Raw genomic sequence first — 20303 nt, 5'->3', positions numbered from 1 at the left:
GTTCGAGCCCCACATCAGGCTCTGTCTGTGCTGACAGCTCAGAGCCTGGAGCCTGCTTCAGATTCTGTGTCTCCCTCTCTCTGCCCTTCCCCTGCTTGTGCTCTGTCTCTCTCTCTCTCAAGAATAAATAAACATTAAAAATAGTTTTTTTTTAAATTACACTGAACTGGATTATAGTATCAGATACAGACACCTTTCTAATACAGGAACTATACTGACACTAATTATTAACTACAGAAGCCAATTTCAAAGACAGAGTACAAATGTTTTGCTATTATAGTTATCCCTTACTTTATAGAAAATATCATGAAAAACTGACTGTAAAGTACCTTTCTTTACAGCACACCTTATTTTCCCATTAATTTTCCATTAACTGGCTTTATGTTACTTGGGAATAAAGTCCCTCAAAACTATGTTAAAAAGTATTTAACCTTTTCCCTTTTCCTGAACAATTCAGTCCTAAGTCAATGGGGGTAGAGTAGGGCAAGGTAGGTATCCATGGGAAAGGGGTGAACAGGTCGTAGTAGCACCATTCCAGAACACGGTATCAGGCCTGAATGGGGAAGACAATCCCAACTGAGGGAAATCTATTGTGAGGAATCAGAAGCTGAGTAGGGTACTATTTGTAGATGACATGATACTATATACAGAAAGCCCTAAAGGCACCTGGCTGGCTCAGTCCAAAGACCATGTGACTCTTGATCTCGGGGTCACAAGTTCGAGCCCCATGTTGGGTGCAGAGATTACTGAAGAAAAAAAAAGAAATAAAAGAAAACCCAAAACACTCCGCCAAAAAACTACTAGAACTGATAAGTGAATTCAAGATGACACAAATAAACAGAAGGACATTCCACGATTATGAATTGGAAAAACAAATATTGTTAAAATGCCTATACTACCCAAAGCAACCTACACATTTAATGCCACCCTATCAAAATAACATCATCATTTTTCACAGAGGTAGAACAATTCTAAAATTTATATTGAACCACAAAAGACCCTGATAGCCAAAGCAATTTTGAAAAAGAAGAGCAAAGCTGGGAGTATCACAATTCTGGACTTCAAGTTATATTACACAGCTGTAGTAATCAAAGCAGTATGGTACTGGCATAAAAACAGACACATACATCAGAAAAACAAAACAGAAAACCCAGAAATAAACCCACAATTACATGGTCAATTAATCTTCAACAAAGCAGGAAAGAATACCCAATGGAAAAAGGACAGTCTCCTCAACAAACAGTGTTGAGAAAACTGGACCACTTTCTTACACCAATATACAAAAATAAACTCAAAATGGATTAAAGACTTAAATGTGAGACCTAAAGCCATAAAAATCCTAGAAGAGACCACAGGCAGTAATGTCTCTGACATCAGCTATAGCAACATTTTTCTAGATATGTCTCCTGAGACAAGTGAAACAAAAGCAAAAACAAACTGTTAGAACTACATCAAAATAAAAAGATTCCGCACAGCAAAGGAAACAATCAACAAAACTAAAAGGCAACCTACAGAATGGGAGAAGATATTTGCAAATGACACATCTGATAAAGGGTGAGTATCCAAAACATAAAAAGAACTTATAAAACACCCAAAAACCAAATAATCCAATTTAAAAATGGGCAGAAGACATGAACAGACATTTCTCCAAGGAGGATATTTCGATGGCCAACAGACACGTGAAAAGATGCTCACCATCACTCATCATAAGGGAAATGCAAATCAAAATTACAATGAGATTATCAACTCACACCTGTCAGAATGGCTAAAATAAAAAACACAAGACACCAAGTGCTGGTGAGGATGTGACGAAAAAGGAACACTCATGCGCTATTGGTGGGAATGCAAACTGGTGCGGTCACTGTGGAAAATAGTATGGAGGTTCCTCAAAAGTTAAAAACAGAACTACTATGTGATCCAGCAATCACACTACTAGGTATTTACCCAAAAAATACAAAAACACTAATTCAAAGGGATACATATAATAGCCAAAATATGAAAGGAACCCAAGTGTTGTATATATGTGTAAGTGGGATATAATTCAACCATAAAAAAAAAATGAAACCTTGCCGTTTGCAATGGCATGGATGGAGCTAGAGTATAATGCTAAGCAAAATGAGTCAGTCAGAGGAAGACAAATACTATATGATTTCAATCACGTGGAATTTAATAAACAAAACAAATAAGCAAAGGCAAAAGAGAGAGAGACAGAGAGAGAAAGAAACCAAGAAACAGACTCTTAACTACAGAGAACTGATGGTTATCAGAGAGGAAATGCGGGGCTGGGGGGGGGGGGGCAGGGAGAGATGGGCAAAAAAGGGGATAGGGATTAAGAAGTGCACTTGTTGTAAAGAGCACTGAGTGAAGTACAGAATTGTTGAATAACAATATTATACCCCTGAAACTAATATAACACTTTATGTTAACTAAGCTGGAATGAAAATAAAATAAAATTTAAAAAGAAGCTGAGGAGGGTGAGGAGGGCAACACTGAAAAAGGGCAACCCAGCTCAAGGGGTCAGAGTCCAAGTAGGGAAAAGAAGGCATTCATTTAGGAAGGAAGGCACGGCAAAATGGTAAACTGGTTTACACAGGGTAGTTTATTGAACAAGTAAATACGTTAAGGATAAAGAATGTCATATTTCTCACTGTAAGAGGAAAGAAATGTACACATACAGGGAGAAAATAAATGAAAATTAACCTTGTGGTTTTGTATTAAAATTAGAGATAATATGAATTCATGGTTTTTTATATACCTAGGTTGTTAGAGAAATAAACATTATAAGTTATAAATAAACACAAATATAAATGATATCTGTGTGTATGTAAATACATACATAGATCTCTGTCCACCAAGAAAATCTGAAAGCAGTGACATATCAATAGTAACAAGTGTAATAGTGCCCAGATCTTTGCTTCTACATATTATTTTCCACTAAAAGGAACCATAGCAACATAGAAAATGGAAAAATGGCTCATTCCAGTGTGAGGTCAGATAAATTATAAAATGATCCTGGCATATTTGTTTTTATCTAAAAGCAGGAAAATGCTGAAAGAATGAAGGCATATCCAAAAGACTCAGTAATCAGCTTTATAGACTCCCAGTAGCCAAATCAAGGGTAATTTGAGCAACGAAATAAATGACAGTCATAGATTTTAATCCACTAAATAAAATAAAAACTATGAGTCTATACTGATATAAATAAATGAATATATTAAAAGTTTGGTGAGAAAGAGAATATTTACATAATTTCAAAGTACCTCCCTATGAAATACTGATTACAAAGAGGAAAAGAGTACCTTTCCAGTGAAGAAATTTGTCAGATACTACCTTAAACAAATAAACAAAGTTAATATCATCAATAGGGAAATTAAAATTATGAACTGATAGGATTCAATTATAAGAACAATACATTTCTTTGTATATTACCACCAAAGATATATAACTGATCTAATCATGAGGAAACATCATTATAAACACAAATGAAGGGACACTCTACAAAACAACTGGTCTTTAATCTTCAAGAGTATCAAAGTCATAAAAATCACACAAAGACTGAGGAACCAGTCTAGATAGAAGAGATTAAAGAGGTATGACAAATAAATGCAACACAAGATTCTAAACTAGATCTTTTTGCTATAAAACACATTATTAGGACAACTAGTAAAACCTTACTGGGGCCTGAGAGATTATAGTTATGTGTTAATGTTAACTTGCTGATTTTGATGATGTTGTTAGGGTTTTTTAGAAGAATGTCCTTGATTGTAGGACAGATAAACTACAGGTTTGGGGGCAAAAGGGTATTAGATTGGCAAAATACTCTTAAATAATTGAAAAAAAAAAAGTTCTTTGTATTGTATTTTCAACACCTCTGTAAGTTTATGACTCTCCAAACTACAAAAGTACCCAAATGTCTAAGAAATCCTTATGGATAAATGTACACACTACTATAATTTAATTCCCTTTTGTCACTGTGGTTAGGTAAGGCCTAATAAAATTGTGTTTCCAATAGTACAAATAATACATTATGTGTTAAATATACCCTCAGTTCTGTAGGAATAATTACTATCCTAATTTATAAAATTCAGTAAGTTTAAAATTTAGTGAAATAACATGACATCATAGAGCTATAGACCTGAAAACGTGACAGGTCATTACTCCCAACCCAACTTTTACCACCTTCTATCTATGTTCTCTTATTCATGTCTCTTTTGGGTGGATGAATGAATACCTCTCCCAAAATTCCTTATTCCTGACATCCAGAGCAAATAATGTAGATATGCTACTGGTTCATGAAGTGAACTTATTTGAGAAATTCTGATATATTTCAATTTCTTCATTTTACCTGAAGGAAAATTGAGGCTCAGAAAGACAAAGTGTCTTACCACAGGATCATGTAATAAGTCATTAATAGGAAAAAATAATTTACTTAAAATCTATAGATAGAAAATTCCACAAAATCAGGAAAATATATGTATAAAATGAAGTTCAATAGACACAGAAATCATTTTTATTAAAAAAAAATTTTTTTTTAACGTTTTTATTCATTTTTGAGACAGAGAGAGACAGAGCATGAATGGGGGAGGGTCAGAGAGGGAGACACAGAATCTGAAACAGGCTCCGGGCTCTGAGCTGTCAGCACAGGGGCCCGATGCGGGGCTCGAACTCACGGACCGCGAGATCGTGACCTGAGCCGAAGTCGGCGCTCAACCGACTGAGCCACCCAGGGGCCCCCAGAAATCATTTTTAAAAGAACTAAAAAAATTGTAGAGATGGAAAATGCAATTAATGAAATGAAAAAAAAAAAATGCAACAGAGAGCTTCAAGGGCACATTGAATCAAATAGAAGAAAGAACCACTGAACTTGAAGACATCATTTGAAATTATTCAATCAGAGAAGAAAACCAATTGAAAGAGGGTGAAGAAAGCCAACAAAATTTACAAAACAGCATCAAAGGAATCAATATAAGCATTACTGGAGTCCCAGAAGGAGAAAAGAGAAAGGGGCAGAAAGCTTATATAAAGAAATAATGGCTGGGGCATCTGGGTGGCTGTTGGTTGAGCTTCCGACTTCGGCTCAGGTCATGATCTCATGATCTGTGAGCTCGAGTCCCGCATCAGGCTCTGTGCTGACAGCTCAGAGCCTGGAGCCTGCTTCAGATTCTGTGTCTCCCTCTCTCTGACCCTCCCCCGTTCATGCTCTGTCTCTGTCTCAAAAATAAATAAGAACATTAAAAAAAAAATGGCTGAAAACTTCCCAAATCTTGGGAGGGAAATGGATCCCGATTCATGAGACTCAGAGGACTATATACAATGAACCCAAAGAATACAATAAGACACATTATAATCACGTTGTCTAGGTCAAAGAGAGAATTCTGACAGTAGCAAGAGAAAAGCAACTTGTCACATTTAAGGGAACTCCAATAAGATTATCTATAGACTTCTCGGCAGAAACATTACAGGCCAGGAGAGAGTGGGAGGATATATTCTAAGTACCAAAAGAAAAATCTGCCAACCAAGAATATTATACCTAGCAAGAAAACTATACCTAGTTTTTAAACTATCATTTAAAAACTGAAGGAAAGATAAAGTCTTTCCAAAACAGACTAAGGAATCAGTTACCACTTGACCTGCCTTATAAAAAAAAATATTTAAGGAAGTTCTTCAAATTGAAACAAAAACATGCCAAGCAGCAATGCAAAAGCATATGGAAGAATAATTCTCATTTGTAAAGGTAAACATATAGACAAATACAGAATAATTGAAGACTGATATGTTAGTACATAAATTATATGTACTTAAAACCCTTATATAAAAGTTACAAAAATTAAAATTTGTTCATGAATACACAATATAAAAAGAAGCAAACCCTGGTCTATAAGAACACAAAGTTCAGGGGTAGTCAAAGTGTAGTGTTTTCGTATGCAATTAAAGTTGTTACCAACTTAAAGCAACTATAACTACAAAATATTTTATGTAAGTCTTCATATAAGCATAAGAATAAAAACCTACAATATATAGACAAAAGATAAAGAGAAAAAAATCAAAATCACTACAGAAACATCACATAACAAAGGAAGATGAGAAGAAGAGATACACAAAACAACTACAAAACAGACAGAAAACAATTTATAAAATGACATCAGTAATTCTACACCTAGCAATAATTACTTTAAATGTCAATGGATTAAACTTTCCAACCAAAAGACATAGAGTGATTGAATGGTTTCAAAAAATGAACATGATCAAGTGATATATGGCAGTCCCCACTTATCTGTGATTTCACTTCCCATGGTTTCAATTACCCACAGTCAAATGCAGTTGGGAGCAGACGATTCCCTTCTGATGTGTCATTAGAAGGTTAATAGGAGCCCAACACTATGTCACTGATTCCCACATCATTCACCTCACTTCATCTCATCCCATAGGCATTTTATCATCTCACATCATCACAAGAAAAGTGAGTTTAGTACAATAAGACATTTTGAGAGAGGAAAAAAAAAGGGAAAGAAAGAAATCATATTCACATAACATTTATATTATTATAATTATTTTATATTATTAGTTATTTTTGGTAATCTCTTACTGTGCCTAATTTACTTGATTATAGGTATTTATGTGTAGAAAAAGAACATAGTATATTTAGGGTTCAGTACTCTCCATGGTTTCAGGACTCCACTGGGGGTCTAGAAACATACCCTCCATAGATAAAGGGAGACTACTATACTACTTACAAGAGACTCACTTTAGATTTAAGGACACAAATAAGCTGACAGTACAGAGATGAAAGAAATACCAGACAGAAACCAAAAATAAAGCAGGGGTGGGCTATATTTATATCATACAAAATAGACTTTAAGTCAAAAACTGTCTCTGGAGACAAAAAAAGGTCATTATATAATGCTAAATGGTCAGTCAATTCAACAAGAAGCTTTAACGATTATATATGCACTCAGCATCAGAGCACCTAAATACATAAAGCAAATATCAACAGACCTGAAGAGAGAAATTGACAGAAATACAATAATAGTAGGAGACTTTACTACCTCACTTACGATAATGTACAGAACATCCAGACAGAAAATCTATCATGCAACAGTTGACTTAAACCTCACTATGGGTCAAATGGACCTAACAGATATACACAGAACTTTTCACCCTACAGCAGAATATACATTCTTCTCAAGTACACATGAAACATTCTCAGGATAGATCATGTTGGGTCACAAAATAAGTCTTAACAAATTTAAGAAGATCAAAATCATACCAAATATCTTTTCTACCCACAGTGGAATGAAACAAGAATCAACAACAGTAAGCAAACAGGAAATTCACAACTATGTGGAAACTAAACACTCTTGAACAATCATGTCAAAAAAAAAAGAATTTAAAAGTATCTTAAGATATGCAAAAACAATAACACAACATACCAAAACTTATGGGATGCAGCAAAAGCAGTACTAATGGGTGTTTTTATAATATAAATGCCTACCTTGAAAAAAGAAATATTTCAAATAAACAATCTAATTTTACATCTCAAAGAACTAGAAAAAGCAAGAACCCCAAAACCAGCAAAAGAAAATAATACATATTAGAACAGAAATAAATAATAAATAGAAAAACAATCAGAAAAAAAATCACCAAACTAAGAGTTATTCTTTTGGAAGGATAAATTAAACAAAAAGAGAGGAGATCCAAATCAATAAAATCAGAAATGGAAGGAGACATCACAATGGATGACTCATAAATAAAAAGAAACAACCACACATCAACAAACTGGATAACCTAGAAGAAATGGATAAATTCTTAGAAACACACAGTCTAACAAAACTGAAGAAAGAGGAAACAGAAAGCGTAAATATAGTGGTAACTAAGAAGGAAATTGAATCAGTAATTAAAAATCTACCAAGATGGGGCGCCTGGGTGGCGCAGTCAGTTAAGCGTCCGACTTCAGCCAGGTCACGATCTCGCAGTCCGTGAGTTCGAGCCCCGCGTCAGGCTCTGGGCTGATGGCTCGGAGCCTGGAGCCTGTTTCCGATTCTGTGTCTCCCTCTCTCTCTGACCCTCCCCCGTTCATGCTCTGTCTCTCTCTGTCCCAAAAATTAAAAAAAAAAAAAATAAATAAATCTACCAAGAAAGAAAATCCCCAAACCAGATAGCTTCATGGATGAATTCTACCAAACATCTGAAGAATTAATACACCAACCCTTAAGTTCTTCCAAAATACAGAAAAGGAGGGAATACTTCCTAACTCATTTTATGAGGTCCACATCACTCTTATAACAAAGTCAAAGACAACACAAGAAAAGAAAACTATAGGCCAATATACCTGATGAACACAGATGCAAAAATCTTCAATAAAATTCTAGCAAACCAAATAACAGCATGTTAAAGTTTCATACACCATGACCAAGTGGGATTTATCCCTGAGCTGCCAGATGGTCCAGCATATGCAAATCATTCAATGTGATATATCACATTAACAACAACAACAAAAAAAACCCACATGTTCATCTCAATATGATATAGAAAATGCATTTGACAAAATTTAACACCCATCCATGATAAAAACTCTCAATAAAATAGGTACACAAGGTAACACCTAAACACAATAAAGGCCTACAAAAAGTCCACAGTAAACATCATAATCAATTCAGTATAAGGCATGGATGCTCACTCTTACTACTTCTATTCAAAACAGTGCTGAAGTCCTAGCTAGAGCAATTAGACAAGAAAAAGAAATAAAAGGCATCCAAATCAGAAAGAAGTGAAATTATCCATTTGAAGATGACATGATCAGATATGTAGAAAACCCTAAAGACTCAACAAAAACACTCTTAGAATAAATGAATACAGTAAAGTTGTAGGACACAAAATCAACATACAAAAATCAGCCATATTTCTAACACAAATAACAAACTATCCAAAAAGGAAATTAAGAAAACTATCTCATTCACAGTAATTAAAAATTTTTTCAGGAATAAATTTAACCAAAGAAGTAAAATGTTTGTACACTGAATATTATAAAACATTGATGAAAGAAATTTAAAAAGACAGGTAAGAAGAAAAACATCCTATGTTCATGGATAGAAGAATTAATATTTAAAATGTCCCTATTACCCAAAATGATCTACCAATTCAATGGAATCCCCATCAAAATCACAATGTTGATCTCTACAGACATAGAATAATCCTAAAATTCATACAAACCACGAAAGGCCCTAAAACCAGAAAATCATAGCTGAAGCAATCCTGAGCAAGATGAACAAAGCTAGAGGCATCATGCTTCCTGATTTCAAAATCCATTTCAAAGCTATAGTAATCCAAACAGTATGATACTGCTACAAAAACACACATACTGGTTAATGGATCAGAATAGAGAGAATAGAAATCCATGCAACTACAGCTAACTCATCTTCAACAAGGGTACCAAGAATATATAATGGGGAAAAGATATTCCTCAAAAAATGGTACTGGAAAAACTGGATATCCACATGCAGAAAAATGAAATCAGACCCTTATCTTGCATCATATACAAAATTTCATACTATATACAAAAATCAACTCAAAAGGGATTAAAGACTTAAACATAAGACCTGAAACCATAAAACTACCAGAAGAAAAACCACAGGAGAAGAACTTCTTGGCATTAGTCTAGGCAGTGATTTTTTTTTAATTTTTTTTTTTTTAACATTTATTTATTTGTGAGACTGAGAGAGACAGAGCATGAGCAGGGGAGGGTCAGAGAGAGAGGGAGACACAGAATCCAAAACAGGCTCCAGGCTCTGAGCTGTCAGCCCAGAGCCTGATGCGGGGCTCGAACTCATGGACCGCGAGATCATGACCTGAGCCAAAGTCGGACGCCCAACCGACTGAGCCACCCAGGTGCCCCGGCAGTGATTTTTTGAATATGACACCAAAAGCACAAACAACAAAAGCAAAAACAGACTACTGGAATTACATGAAACTAAAAAGCTTCTGCAATCAAAGGAAATAATCAACAGACTGAAAACTCAACCTACAGAATGGGAGAAACATTTGCAAACCATGTATCTGACTGGGGTTAACATCCAAAATGTATCAGGAGCTTGTACACTCCCCAGCAACAAAACAAAACCAATTTAAAAGACAGGCTAAGGACATGAAAGATTTTTCTAGAAGACTAATGGCCAACACATATATGAAAAGGTACTCAACATCACTACTCATCAGGGAAATACAAGGTCAAACCCAATGAGGTATCACCTTACACCTATTAGAATGGCATGATCAGAAAGACAAGAGATAACAAGGTTTGTGAGAATGTGAAGAAAAGGGAAACTTTGTCCTACTTTAATCAACTAAAGAAAGAAAGTGTATCATATGTTTAAACAAATCCACACTATGGTGTGAATTACCTGATTAAGGTAGTGACCATCAGGATCCTTCCATCATAAAAACGTATTTTACTCTTTGTAATTAATGTTATCTATAAGGTGATACTTTTTTTTCCCAATATATGAAGTTTATTGTCAAATTGGTTTCCATACAACACCCAGTGCTCATCCCAAAAGGTGCCCTCCTCAATACCCATCGCCCACCCTCCCCTCCCTCCCACCCCCCATCAACCCTCAGTTTTTTCTCAGTTTTTAAGAGTCTCTTGTGCTTTGGCTCTCTTCCACTCTAACCTCTTTTTTTTTTTTTTCCTTCCCCTCCCCCATGGGTTTCCGTTAAGTTTCTCAGGATCCACATAAGAGTGAAACAATATGGTATCTGTCTTTCTCTGTATGGCTTATTTCACTTAGCATCACACTCTCCAGTTCCATCCACATTGCTACAAAGGACCATATTTCATTCTTTCTCATTGCCATGTAGTACTCCATTGTGTATATAAACCACAATTTCTTTATCCATTCATCAGTTGATGGACATTTAGGCTCTTTCCATAATTTGTCTATTGTTGAGAGTGCTGCTATAAACATTGGGGTACAAGTGCCCTATAGGGTGATACTTCAAAACCAGGTATTTTCTCCCCCAACAATCTTCGTTTTTCCTTGTCTCTCATTTTATTGCTTATCTTTCCCCCCTAGAATGGAAACCATAAAAGCAAAATTTTTGTCCCTTTTTATTCATTGTTATATCTCCAGGGCTTAGAACACTGCTTGGCATACTGTACACCTTCAATAAATATATTTAATGAATCATCATTAGTTGATAATTGATGAGTTGATTACCATCAGTTGATATCATCTATATTCTGTATGAGGCTGTGAACAACCTAAAGGCAAATGTGATGTTTTTGTCATCTCAGTATTGGCAGAAAATAAGCACAGTACTGAGAAAGTAATGATGACTTGCTTAATGCTATTTTATTTTAACTTTTAAGGACCACAGATAATCAGTTTTAATATATAGGCCTGACTTGGTTTTTTCATCTACAGAGTGTTAAAAATAACACACGTCTATTTAATTATATTATAGTAAGAAATAATGAAGTTATTTTAATGTTTCTTTTTCATTTTTTACATTTTTATTTGAGAGAGAGAGAGCAAACACAACTGGGGATGGGGGGGAGAGAGAAAGAGAGAGAGAGAGAAAGAGAAAGAGAGAGAGAGAGAGAGAGAGAGAGAGAGAGAGAGAGAGATATTAAGCAGGCTCCACACTTTGCATGGAGCCTGACATGGGCTCAATCCCACAGCCCCGGCCGGGATCATGACCTGAGCAGAAATCAAGAGTTAGACACTCAACCCATGAGCCACCCAGGTGCCCCTAATATTTCTTTTTAAAATAAAAGATGAGGAAAAATCCTAATTTGAAATTCAAGGCTTTCAGGAAAAAATTACCGTTGTATACGAACTTTTACCAGCTTTGTTTTGCTAATTTACATGTTTAGTGGACATTTTACTAATACAAAGCTAAAATACCAAACTATTTTTTAAAGCAATGCTCAGTTACTTTACCTGTAATGCTTTTAATGTTTCTTTCAATCCTTCTATTTCTTTCTCTTTTATTTCTGTAGCAAGTTGATATTTTCCCTTTAAGTAAAAAAAAAAAAACCTATATTTCAGTATTTTCCAGTGTAAATGAAATATTATTAATGGGGAAAATACAAAAGCTCAAGAACCAAAACCTCTACTTTAAAACTAACACCTCGCAGGCTTTAAACCTGGATCTGCACCAAAATTTACATTTCTAATGACTTCAAAATATCACGAAATTACCATAAGGCCTTTACAAGATGACAAATATCATGAAATGAAAAATCATAACAAATCATTTTATCAGTAGAGCATTCCTGAGAATTTATGGACACTATATAATTATTTAATTCATATAGCTAGAATAAATATATCCTAATTAATAAGATACATACAAGTATATTTGTCTTATAAAGATATAGGAGAATTTTTTAAAAGGTGTTTATAAATAGTATGTTCATTGATATAATAAAAACATATATTAACTATTAAGTAGGGAAAATATTTAATGCCAGGTGAGTTTCTTCTTTTCCAGTTGCATCTGGTCTGCATCCAGATGAAAATCATTTTAATTTTTTTTAAATAGGTAATTACATTGATAAAGCACTAAAAATATGGTTAACAGAAACACTGCAATAGAGCATAAAGAGCATTAATTCGGAGGCTGAAGAGATATGGGTTCTAGTCTCAACTTTGCCACTTTAAAATGGGAGCTTCAGCAAGTTCTTTAATCTTGCTAGGTTTCAGTATTATCAACTGTAAACTAACAGGTAACATGAGTTCCTTGGGTCTTTCTGTTTCTAAGATTTCAAAGAATTAACATTCTCCATTTGTCTATTATTAATGTTTTTCATTATGGTGCACAATAATGAATGCATTTAACTATGGTTTAAATTATTAAAAAATTAATAAGTACCTTTTCTTCTTCCAAGGCACACATCTTCATTTTCAACTGATAAACAATTTTAAAAATTAAAATACAGGTAAGTAAACAGTTAACAGTGATTTACACTGGTCAGTGAGACTACAAAAATATTTTACACATCTATATTGTTTGAACTTAATACAATGTGAATGTGCTACTTTCACACATGAGAAAATAATGAAATATATAAAAGGCGGCAAAAAGCCAGTCACCAAAAGAAATGAACAATTTAATCAAATTGATTAGAGACATCAATCACCCTTGAAAATTTAGTTTTTCCTTCCAGAAGTTTTTTTTCTTTGATGTTTCAATATTTTGCCATCTACTCATAAATAATGACATGCAACATTTTCTGAAGGCACACTTTTATGAAATGACTATCATTTGAATTGGCATTGACATATTTTCTGAAATTTTTTAAAAGATGCATGTAGCAGTCTAATAAATAAATAGGGATATTCTAAAACAGAGGAACCAAAGTCAACATGACAAAGAAAACTAATTAAATATCCCAAGCAACACAAGGATACCAGGCAAGACTGTCAAGAAATACAATTTTCCTTGGAATTTCTCCATCTCATTTTCCATATCCCTTACAGTGCTCATTCAAGAATCAAGAAATGGAGAGTGGTAGGTAGGGGAGAAGAGGAGAAAAAACAAACAAAAACATAGGAGAAAAAGAACTCAAGAGCACTTTTAAACTACCATTCAGATATCTGGATATTCTTATCTTGCCCAAAGTCCCCTGTGATAAGTAAGAGAGACACAAACTTGCCTTCTCCTAGAGAATACTATGTGGTATATTTGGCTTAGTCTTCAAATAAAACTTCCATAACTTTGGTGAGGCCATCTCAGACTAAAAGGAAGAAAGTTTATCGTCTGCTTAAACAAAACCACACTACAGTGTGAATTACAAATAACTTTGGTCAACTAGTGACTTACTTTATACAGGATGTATTTCTTTTTATGCATTTCTCTTTCTAAATACACACACACTTAAATAAAGACAAAAGAGAGGGAAGGAAAAAGGGGGAAAATGGTGATGCTAGAATGGCTATAAGGAAAAACACTTCCTGAGAATATTTTCCATGAGCACATTTGAAGTAGTAGAGCTATAAAACTCAAAACAACTGAAGGAGTTGCTATTCATTTTTTAAAAATCTTTTACATACGTACATACATACATATGTATGTATGTACATATGTATGTATATGTTTTTCTCTGCTCTTTCTTAGATGCTGATAGTATTTATGGAGATTTCGGTGCATAATAGTCACATCTGCTCATCTTTCACATCGCTCTACGTGCATCTCATTCTATTTCTGGCCTGGATACAGGAAGAAAGCAAAAAAGGTAAGATCCTAGGATACTCTAACCAAAGAGAAAGGGAAGAATGGAGAGAAAGAAGAAGAGCACACAAAAACTAACCTAATTTACTTAGGACAGATGAAAACATATCTCCAAAGAAAACAATTTTCTAAGTTGTTTCCTTAACTAGCTCTTTCTAACTACATTACTCTTTATTGTCGGTTGTGATTCAAAATGACTTTATTTCCTGCTTCCATTAGTACTCTTTTGTCTTCAGTGAGTATGCAGAACAACTTAGCATAATATTCATATGGGAGCACAGGAGATGAAATATTTGAAACTGGTGTTTGTCTATCCTTTACCTGCTTTTTAAAAGCTGCCATTGCTTCTTTGTGTTGCTTTGCTAATGTTTCCTTTTGATTCTGAAGAGTTTCCTATTTTAAAAATTATGAAAAGTTAAAACATAAATTTGAGCAACTGAAAGTTTTAACTTTTAATTGAATTCACAATTTAAATAAAAGTTAAACATATTTATTGTATGTATTATTGTATGCTCTTGAAATGCAACTTTAATCCAAGTCTATGATTTTTTACCTGTCATGGAATCAGCATACAATAATTTTGCTTCCAGTTGCTTTTCATGATAAAACGCATTGATTTAAAATTGTTTAAACAACTCTAAACATGGCTGACTCCAAAGCTTTCTTCAAGAAAATACCTTTCATCAAAAGTTATTAAAATTAATAGTATACAATTAGTCTATAATCCTTTAGAGTTCCCAAAGAAACCCATTTTATTATCTAGGCACAAATGTTCACATGACGACATAATTCTTTAAATTCACCAAAATAATTTTTTATAAAATCAAAACTACTACAGGGCATTTTTTTAAAATACACATATATGATTCCATTTCTTTTTTTTCCTTCTCTCCCTCCTTTTTTGATAGAAGTTGTGTTCTGTCCTTTAGATTCAAGATGACTTCAAACTTTCTTTTTCTATGTTATTGAATAATTCTCATAATTTAAAGCCATTAGATCTAAAAGTGGGAACCACTTCAAATGTTTCTGTTATTTGACTCCGTGTTTCTAAATATATGTTGATTTATCTACTTAAAAATTTTATCTACTGACTTCCTATTATGATAGGTGGGAGTTTAGCTTTCTTGTACAACCATTACCTAACATCTGCTCCCTCTATTCTTCCAACAGTTACTAAAAATTGTGACTTCACTTTTCAGTAATTATACTATCATGACTGTGCAATTTTTATTCAGTGCTCAGCCATATAATATACCATAATTACATTTCTATCTAACACAGCTTTTTATTTTTCTAAAGTTAGCAATTACTTTAAAATATTTTAATTATTGGGGCGCCTGGGTGGCTCAGTCGGTTAAGCGTCCGACTTCGGCTCAGGTCACGATCTCGCGGTATGTGAGTTCAACCCCCGCGTCGGGCTCTGTGCTGACTGCTCAGAGCCTGGAGCCTGTTTCAGATTCTGTGTCTCCCTCTCTCTCTGACCCTCCCCCGTTCATGCTGTCTCTCTCTGTCTCAAAAATAAATAAATGTTAAAAAAACATTTAAAAAAAATATATTTTAATTATTGGGGCACCTGGCCGGCTTAGTCAGAAGAACATGTGACTTCTGTTTACATACTAGATTCCTTTCTCCAATGCTAATGGGAGTGGTGACCTACAGGAGAAAATAATATGTCTCACTTGAGAATCCAAGGGTAACAGTTGTAGGCTAAAACAGTAGGGAGTATCTCTGGATTATTAGAGATATTCACTATCTGAGTAGCTCTTCAGCTTTGGGGTCATGAGTTTGGGCCCCACACTGGGTATAGAGATTACTAAAAAAAAAAAAAAAATTAAAATTAAAAAAATATTTTAATTTTTATAGGCTAAATTTTAAAAATAATACTGCCAGTTCCCAGATGTGTACCAATGATTCATATTCTCAAATGAAAAAGTAAATTGAATGGAAAAAGCAAAGTGAGAAGATCCCAAGAATGGCTTAGGAAATCACAAACTGCACAGGAAACCAGACAGGTTTAGACAAGCTGTAGATGTTGGACAAAATCTTTCAGAGGCTGTTGGCCAGTTTTCTGTGAAAATAATTTACACTCTAAAGCACTCCCGCAAGCAAGGAAAGAATTTATTGAAGACCTCAGGGACAGTTCGTTGAGGAGTACATTCTGAAGTACATGTGACCTCTAGCTTTCTCCTCACTTTTTTGTGAACAGCCTTAAATCTGGAAATAGGAGATTTAATGCGCAACCAAAACTAGAATGGGAAATAGCCCCATCACTAGATCTCCAAATCCAGCTGTTCAAAAAGCCTTACAACAAAAGCAAAATGAACTGGAAATCTTATAGATAAAACAGCTTAATGTTCCCACTTCAGTCATCAAGCACTGAAGGAGTGAGCATTTTGGTAAAGACACTTGTAGATATTTATTATAATCGGAAAGGCCACTGGGGAAAAAACTCTCCTGAACTAGCTAAGAAAATGAAGGGGGAAAAAAATCAAGTGGACAAATCAATGATACTGCTCTGAGGGAAAATCATGTATCCAACTTCCCATTTTATCCTCAAACTTGCAAAGAGAAATTTCTCTAAATATTAAAAGAAACCTTGCAAACATTTTACTCATACCATCAATCCTGCCATCATCACATAATCTCTTCCTCAGAGTCAATGAACTACTCAGATAGTGAATATCTCTAATAATCCAGAGATATTCCCTACTGCTTTAGCCTACAACTGTTATCCTTGGATTCTCAAGTGAGACATATTATTTTCTCCTTTATGTCACCACACCCATTAGCATCGGAGAACGGAATCTAGTATGTAAACTAGAATTGCAAAATTAAATTCTTGCCTGATTTTTTTTTTTAGATCTCTGAGGATTTTTCTATTTGTAATCAGATTACAGCTATATTTGAATATTGACTACTGGTATCTTTGACATGATCAAACCAAATTAAGATCTCTATGAAGTGGCACTCTTTGTGGGCAAAATGTCTTACTGATATTAGCAGCAAACCTCCACCTAACTTTACATAATATCTCTAAAACCAGAAGTTAAGAATTAAAATGAATAGTCCAAAACCTAAGAGAACGGATAAATCACACTTTATGCCAGTCTTTGAACATTGTTGTTTTCCAGTCAAGAAACTCAATGGGTGAAGATAAAGATCTGTTCAAGACAAATAAATAAAATAACCGTAGCCCCAATTCTTTGCAGTAGTAAGCCCAGATACTATTTTATCTTCAGTGCTACCCGACTTTACATACTTTACCACTATAAATACACATTTTGCTTTCTATAGTGTCCCTTTAGATCAAGATGGTGTGACTATTTTGTCTTGGGAAAGTCAACAATTTATCTAGATAGCTATGCCTCAAGGGTTTACTGAAGAAGCTTAAGGAACTTAAATTTCTCTGTAACTCTACTCTTATACAATATATGGGCAAGTTTTCATTATTCTAAAGATGAGAAGAGCTCTAAAAGTAACTCCATTTAACTACTTACTGCTTTAGCTCAAAAAGGACATGCAAATTCCAAAGAAAGTTTAGAATTTTGTCAGAATAAAATACATTATTTAGGGTATGATTTATCCAGTGGGGATAAATCTATCATTCCTGATAAATAAGAAGGTGATTACTAACAGACAATTAAGTTTTCTGGATTTCATTAGCCACTATAGATACTGGGTTCCAAACATTTCTGAAACTGACATCTCTCTATATAATTTAAGTCCTCAATAATGGAACCTCTCCCTTAGGAATGGGAAAGGATGGACAGGAGACAGTAAGTCAAAGGCATAAGAAGAAATAAAGGTCTCAGTAAAGGTAAATACACGGGCAATTTAAAAAGCTAGTTTTATTATAACTTTGGTTTGCAAATCCACACTTTGCTTTCTACATAATTTAAGTGACGAATGCATTTTTAAGATTATTAATTTATGGTGACACTGCTGCTGTTCTTGCTTTGGCTCATGCTGCTGTCATCCAGTGCAGCCATGCAGCCCCTACCCAGCTGCCACCTCCAGGAGCTGCTGCACTGCGTGGGCAACCAAACCGCTGGGCGAGAGGCAGTAGGGCCCCCGGACCTTCAGGGCCAGCTGCTGCACCTCCTGCAGGCCAATGGTAACCATGCAGCCAGCATCTTGACCAAGGGCTGCCGTGCAAGCACAGAGCCAGCCGGGCGCTCCTGCCCCTGGTACAGTTGTCCCGCAGCAGCTGCCCTGTCTGTAGCGCCCAGGGCAGTCTCGGGTCTGAGCCCTTGCTCAGGCCCCGTCCTAGCCCGGCCCTCTTCCTCCTGCCTGCCCAGTGTCAGCCCCTAAAATAAGGGCAAAAAAGACAAGTCTCTGTTAGTGTGAAAAAAAAATTGTTTTTAATTTATGCTATGAGGCACACAATATATAAAGATGTAGTATCAACAACTGGATAGAGCTGTAAAGAAGCAGAGTTCTTTTATGTTGTTGAAGTTAGGCTGATATAAATTCAAATTAGAATGTTGATGATAGATGCTAACTATAATTCCCATGGTAATCAAAAAGGAAACGGCGACAGAATATACACAAAAGGAAATGAGAATTAAATTTAAATGTTTTACTACAACAAATAAACACAAAAGGTAACAGTAATGCAAGAAATGAGGGACAAAAAAGCTGTAAGGCAATTAAAAAACAAATACCAAAATGAAAGAAAGCAGTCACTCCTTATCAGGAATTACTTAAATGTACATAGATTAAATTCTCCAATCAAAAACCAAATATTGGCAGAATGAATAAACAACATAACTCAACTATAAGAGATTCACTTTATATCCAAAGACACAAACAGGTTACAAGTAAAAGTATGCAAAAAGATATTCCAAGCAAATAACCAAACAACAAAACAAAAAGACACAATGGAAAATAGACTTCAAAAAAGGGTGGGGTGCCTGGGTGGCTCAGTGGGTTAATCCTCTGACTTCAGCCCAGGCCATGATCTCATGGTTCATGAGTTAGAGCCCCACATCCGGCTCACTGTTGTCAGCACAGAGCCCTCTTTGGATTCTCTGTCCCCCTCTTTCTCTGCCCCTCCTCCATGCACACACACACGTTCTCTCTCTCTCAAAATAAAAAAAAAAAAAAACATTAAAAAATTTTTCAAAAGGTGACAAAAGACAAAGGATATTTTATATTCATAAAACCTTCAATACAACAAGAAGATATAACAATTACAAACACACACCTAATGACAAACCTATAAAAATAGGCAAAAATGGACAGAATTGAAGGGAGAAACAGACAATTCTACAATAATAGTTGGAAATGTCAATAACACATTCTCAATAATGGATAGGACAACCAGACAGAAGTAAAGGAATAGAGGACTTAAACAACAGAGTAATCCAACTAGAGCTAACAAATATAAAAAACACCCTACCCCAAAACAACAGAATACATATTCTTCTCAAGCGCACATGGGACATTTTCCAGGATTGATCATGTTAGGCCACAAATTAAGTCTCAACACATTTGAAAAGATATATATCATGCAAAGTGTCTTCTCTGACCACAATGGGATGAAGAAATCAATAGAAGAAGGAAACTTGGAAAAATCTGTAAATTTGTGGAAGTTAAACAACAAACTCTTAACCAATGGATTAAAGAAAAGCTCACAAAGGAAATTAGAAAATATTTACAGATGAATGAAAACAAAAATGCAACATACCAAAAGTTATGGGATGCAGCAAAATCAGTGCTTACAGGGAAATTTATAGCTATAAATGTTTACATTAAAAAAAAAAAGGAAAGATCTCAAATCAACAATCTAACTTTATACCTTAAGGAACTACACAGAAAGAACAAATTAAACTCAAAGGTAGTGGAAGGAAGAAAATAATAAACATCAGAGCAGAGATAAATAGAAAAAAGAATAGAGAAATAGAGAAAAGCAGTAAAACCAAAATTGGTTCTTTGAAAAGATCAAACTGACAAACCTTTAGCTAGATGGACCAAGAAAAGACTCAAATTACTAAAATCAGAAATGAAAGTGGGGACATCATTATTGATTCTGGAGAACTAGGCAGGTATATGAGAGTGCTGTGAACTGT

At 34.7% G+C, this 20303-nt stretch overlaps 1 protein-coding gene across 1 annotated transcript in view; it reads right to left on the bottom strand.

Moving 5' to 3' along the window:
• CCDC73 (coiled-coil domain containing 73) overlaps positions 1 to 20303 on the bottom strand; it is a 126018-nt gene that overhangs the window by 71113 nt on the left and 34602 nt on the right. The window contains exons 3-5 of the mRNA XM_060606293.3: positions 14554 to 14625; positions 12874 to 12909; positions 11940 to 12014 (exon numbers count right to left, since the gene is read on the bottom strand). Of these exons, the coding sequence (XP_060462276.1) occupies positions 11940 to 12014; positions 12874 to 12909; positions 14554 to 14625 (183 nt within the window). The remainder of the gene's footprint in view (positions 1 to 11939; positions 12015 to 12873; positions 12910 to 14553; positions 14626 to 20303) is intronic.

The sequence above is a fragment of the Panthera onca genome, chromosome D1, assembly GCF_046562875.1.
Source record: "Panthera onca isolate mPanOnc1 chromosome D1, mPanOnc1 haplotype 2, whole genome shotgun sequence".
Taxonomy (NCBI): domain Eukaryota; kingdom Metazoa; phylum Chordata; class Mammalia; order Carnivora; family Felidae; genus Panthera; species Panthera onca.
This window is presented reverse-complemented; position numbering and strand designations above follow the sequence as displayed.